General features: G+C 24.9%; 1 protein-coding gene across 1 annotated transcript; it reads right to left on the reverse strand.

Annotated features, from left to right (window-relative positions):
* Positions 1 to 408: 408 nt before the first annotated feature.
* Positions 409 to 3,969, reverse strand: LOC126854665 (hypodermin-B-like). The gene is made up of 7 exons (XM_050601602.1): positions 3,928 to 3,969; positions 3,754 to 3,824; positions 3,169 to 3,258; positions 2,803 to 3,061; positions 2,481 to 2,645; positions 1,553 to 1,680; positions 409 to 427 (listed from the first exon to the last, which is right to left on the reverse strand). Exons 3-7 carry the CDS (start codon positions 3,240 to 3,242, stop codon positions 409 to 411), a joined length of 645 nt encoding a protein of 214 aa, XP_050457559.1. The 5' UTR covers positions 3,243 to 3,258; positions 3,754 to 3,824; positions 3,928 to 3,969.
* Between the last annotated feature and the right edge of the window lie 228 nt (positions 3,970 to 4,197).

Consider the following 4,197-nt stretch of genomic DNA (forward strand, 5'->3'; position numbering starts at 1 on the left):
AAATAATTTTATTTTAGTCAATCTAATGCCAAGTTATCAATCAAATTTAATCATTGTTTGAAGTAATAATATTTAATCTTATAATATATAATATTTATAATAATATATAATATTTATAATTTATATTAAAATAAATTAATAAAACATTTATGTGTCATATAATTTGAATAATTTTACTTTCAATTAAATTATTCATATATCAAATTTTGCAATTTATTGAAATGATGCATGACAAACTGTCATGTCATAAATGAGCATAAAATTATGCTTGTATACCCCAGCGACAATAATTAGACAACGGAAGAAATTTTTTTCCTTCATTGACCTCTGATAGGGGGGTCGAAGCTACATCTCTGGCTAGACGTAACCAGAATTAATATGGCCAGGATCAACGATAGGTAAGTCCAACTAGTCCAACGGAAGCAGCCTACGGTGCATTATATTAGAGCATTCTATTAGGGCACTCGAGTAGGGCACGCAAGTAGGGCACGCGAGTAAGGCACGCGAGTAAGACACGCGAATAAGACACGCGAGTAAGACAAGCGAGTAGGACACGCGGTTAGGGCACGCATCTATTATAAAATACATATAACTATTATAATTAGTTATATGTAATATAATAATATGTATAACTAATATGTATTATCTATTTTTTAAAATCAATTAAATCAAAATTATATATATATATATATATATATATATATATATATATATATAATATTTGAATTGTCAAATACGCAGCCATGACAGATTTTTATTAATATGAAGTAATGTACAGCGCAATATTGAAATAACCAATCAACATTGAAAAAAAGGAGCAACAATACTTGCGAGTATCGATTTAACATGTCTTTTTTAAGAGTGGAAACATTTTTAATGACACACAATTTTTAATATTATTAACCTCTTGATACACATAACTGTCAAAATATAAAATGGCAGCCGCTCACGAAATAAGCGCAATGATAGAGCCAATCAGCATCACGGAAAAGAGGCCTCAATATTTCGATACAAACTGAATTCACTCAGTTGCCTTTTTTAGAGAGAATAATATCAGAAAAAATTACATCAATTAAAAATAATTATGCAGTGTAGAATTTAATTCTTTTATTAATATGTTTCAATATCAAAATTATTTTATTAAATTTTATTAAACATATCAAGCAAATTATATTACACTTTATTTAATAAAACCATTTTAATATTAAAATATAATGATTAAAAAATTAAATTTTTTATGCATGATTTTTATTTTTATTTAGCACAATTTTCTAGTATCATGTTTGTAGAAGAAATAACATTTTTTGTATAATAATTTCTTGAATGGACGCGTAAACTTGACGTTTTTATTACTTTTCTTTGAAAAAAATAATAGAATTTTGTATCATTGAAAGTGTCTTCCAATCAAACGTTGATAAGATGATATTTTTTTTAATTCTGTAAATTAAACATAAATTTGAAACTTGTATTATATCGCAAAAAACATATATACATACTTAAGGTAATAAGTATTAATAAATATCTTAAATATTCATTTCAGTTTTATTTTTAATCCAATGTCGAAGATATACATATAGCATTAGTATATACGCCGGGTGAATATATTTCTGCGCAATCGTCTCCCCATGAAGTTACAACGAGAATATTATCCTTGTTAACTAGCGATGCTCCAGAATCACCCTATTTGTATTTATTAATAATTATTATTAATAATGACTGATTAATATACAAGGTAATTTTAAATAAGTGCGAGAAATTTTAGGAACTTTTCTCTATCGAAAATTAAAGGGAATCTTTCAATATATACTACTATATTCTTTCCTGAGGAATTACATTCTTCCATAAGGGAAGGTGAAAATTATACCTTTAATTTTTTCAAATTTGGGACAAGTTAAAAAAATAAAATTTGATGAATATTTTTCATTAGTAAAAGGATTTATTAATCTTTTTTTTTTAATCCTGCAGTATCGTTATAAGAAGATAAAATTAGCAATCCCTTTAATTTTTTATTAGAATTTTTTAAAGGGTCGCAATGTGATTATCTAAAAATATGCATTTGAAAGTTTTATTCCTTTAAAAATCTTTTTATTATTTTAATTTTTTTTGAAAAATTAATTAAGTTTTGTAAAATTAATTAAGTTTTCAAGAAAAAAAAATAAAATACGTTCAGCACGATGCTAAATGGCATAGATTTCGAGTTACGAGAAGTTGAATTTTAAAATAAAAAAGCAAACAAAACAAAATTATAATAAATGTTGAGAAAAATGGAACAAATATATCACAAAATTATATTGAAAATAAAAATCTAATTTTTGCTTCTTCCTTTGGAGGAGTGTAACTTCTCAATGAGGAGCATTTATATGAAAGTTTATATGAAAGACCCGCCCTTAATTTTCGACAAAGAATCATTTCCTAAAATTTGTTGCACTTATTCAAAATCACTTTGTATAATGGGAGCGATGACTTAAATTAAGTCTTACTTTACAAGAATCTTCGGTTCCATCCTGATATCCATAACATAACATTCGTGGTGATATTACGTATCTATCTTTATAATCTTCGCAGCATAACTCTCTTTCTATTAGCGGTATTTCGATACACTGCAGAGTTTTGGGCAGAACTGGATCGATATAATCATCAATTATCTGTGTATATTTTATAGATTATTTTCTTTCACATACATAGAAGCGAACTTCAAAAAAAGAGAGAATACTATTATTATATTATTATATTATTATATTATATTATATTATTATATTATATTATAATATCGATTATCTCGTTATATTAATTCCAATTTACCAAATAATATCCCCAGCCGCAAACTGCACCCCATTCTGTAAAGACATTTTCGGCGTTATCTGGTGCCAAGTCAACAGCTTTCGTAAAACTATTGTATGTAAACGTAGATGTTACTTTGATAACAGCAATATTATAATCATTGATCATGCTATTGTAGTTTTCATGTACAGAAAAATCAACAATATTATGAAGAACACAATTCTCATAGAGAATGGAGGATCCACTACATACGGTGATTTCGTTAAGAGGATCATTAACTCTGTGATATATTATGTCTGTTAGTAAAATGAAAAATATATGTTCTTATATGTAACCATATAATGAAAATTTAGAAATTATTATTTCTAAATCTATTATTTTACTCACGCTGTTATACAATGGGCTGCTGTTACAGCCCAATTATTGTTTATTATAGCAGCACTACACTGCGTATTTACCATTCAACATCAGTGACAACTGTAAAAATAAAACAATTTTGTTTTAATCTTGATGTAATCTTGACCAAAATTCAAAAAAAGTTACAGTTTCGAAGTTTCGACATGATATGTTTTATATATTTTAATGAAAGTTTTAAAAAGAGTCTAACTTTAATTTATTATTTTTTTTAAAAACAAAGTTGTATATATTTTTTATTCTGTACTACTTAATAATAAACAGCAAATAAAAATCGTTTTGTTTTCAAAGTATTTTGTGTTCTATCTATTTCATATACATATATTGTATTTTATCTATTTCATATACATATATTGTATTCTATCTATTTCATATATATATAATTAAAATTTTATTATTATAATAAAATGTATATAATATTATGTGTATAATATGTATATAATATTAAATGTATATAATACTATAATATTAACATTTTTATATATTAAATTATAATATAATTATATTAAATTATGATATAATATAAAAATTTATGATATGATATAAAAGTTTACTTACCATATAAGAAATTGACTCAATATTGACATCTGAGCCACCGATGATTCTTTCAACTGAATTGCTCGAAATTGCTTTACATTGCGAATATGGTAAATTGAAAAATATAATTCGATTTTATAGATTCAAAAAACTGTTTTTAAATAATGTGAAACTTATAACGATATAAATACTTACTCGTGAAATAAAGAAAACTTAGCATTAAGAAATGAGCGTTCATATTGACGATGTAAAAAACACTAGTAGTTTTGACCAGCACAGTTGCGATTATTAGAAGAAATTATCAAAGGACAAAGCATTTATAGTCATTTGCAAAAAATGGTTTATCTATCGCTGTTCCGATTATTAAAATATTATCAATGGGAGCATATTATTTATTTCATCGTATATTACTTTATTTTAATCAAATATTATACATGTAAATATAGAGATTTATATATTTATTTA

This window comes from Cataglyphis hispanica, chromosome 14, assembly GCF_021464435.1.
Source record: "Cataglyphis hispanica isolate Lineage 1 chromosome 14, ULB_Chis1_1.0, whole genome shotgun sequence".
Lineage (NCBI taxonomy): Eukaryota > Metazoa > Arthropoda > Insecta > Hymenoptera > Formicidae > Cataglyphis > Cataglyphis hispanica.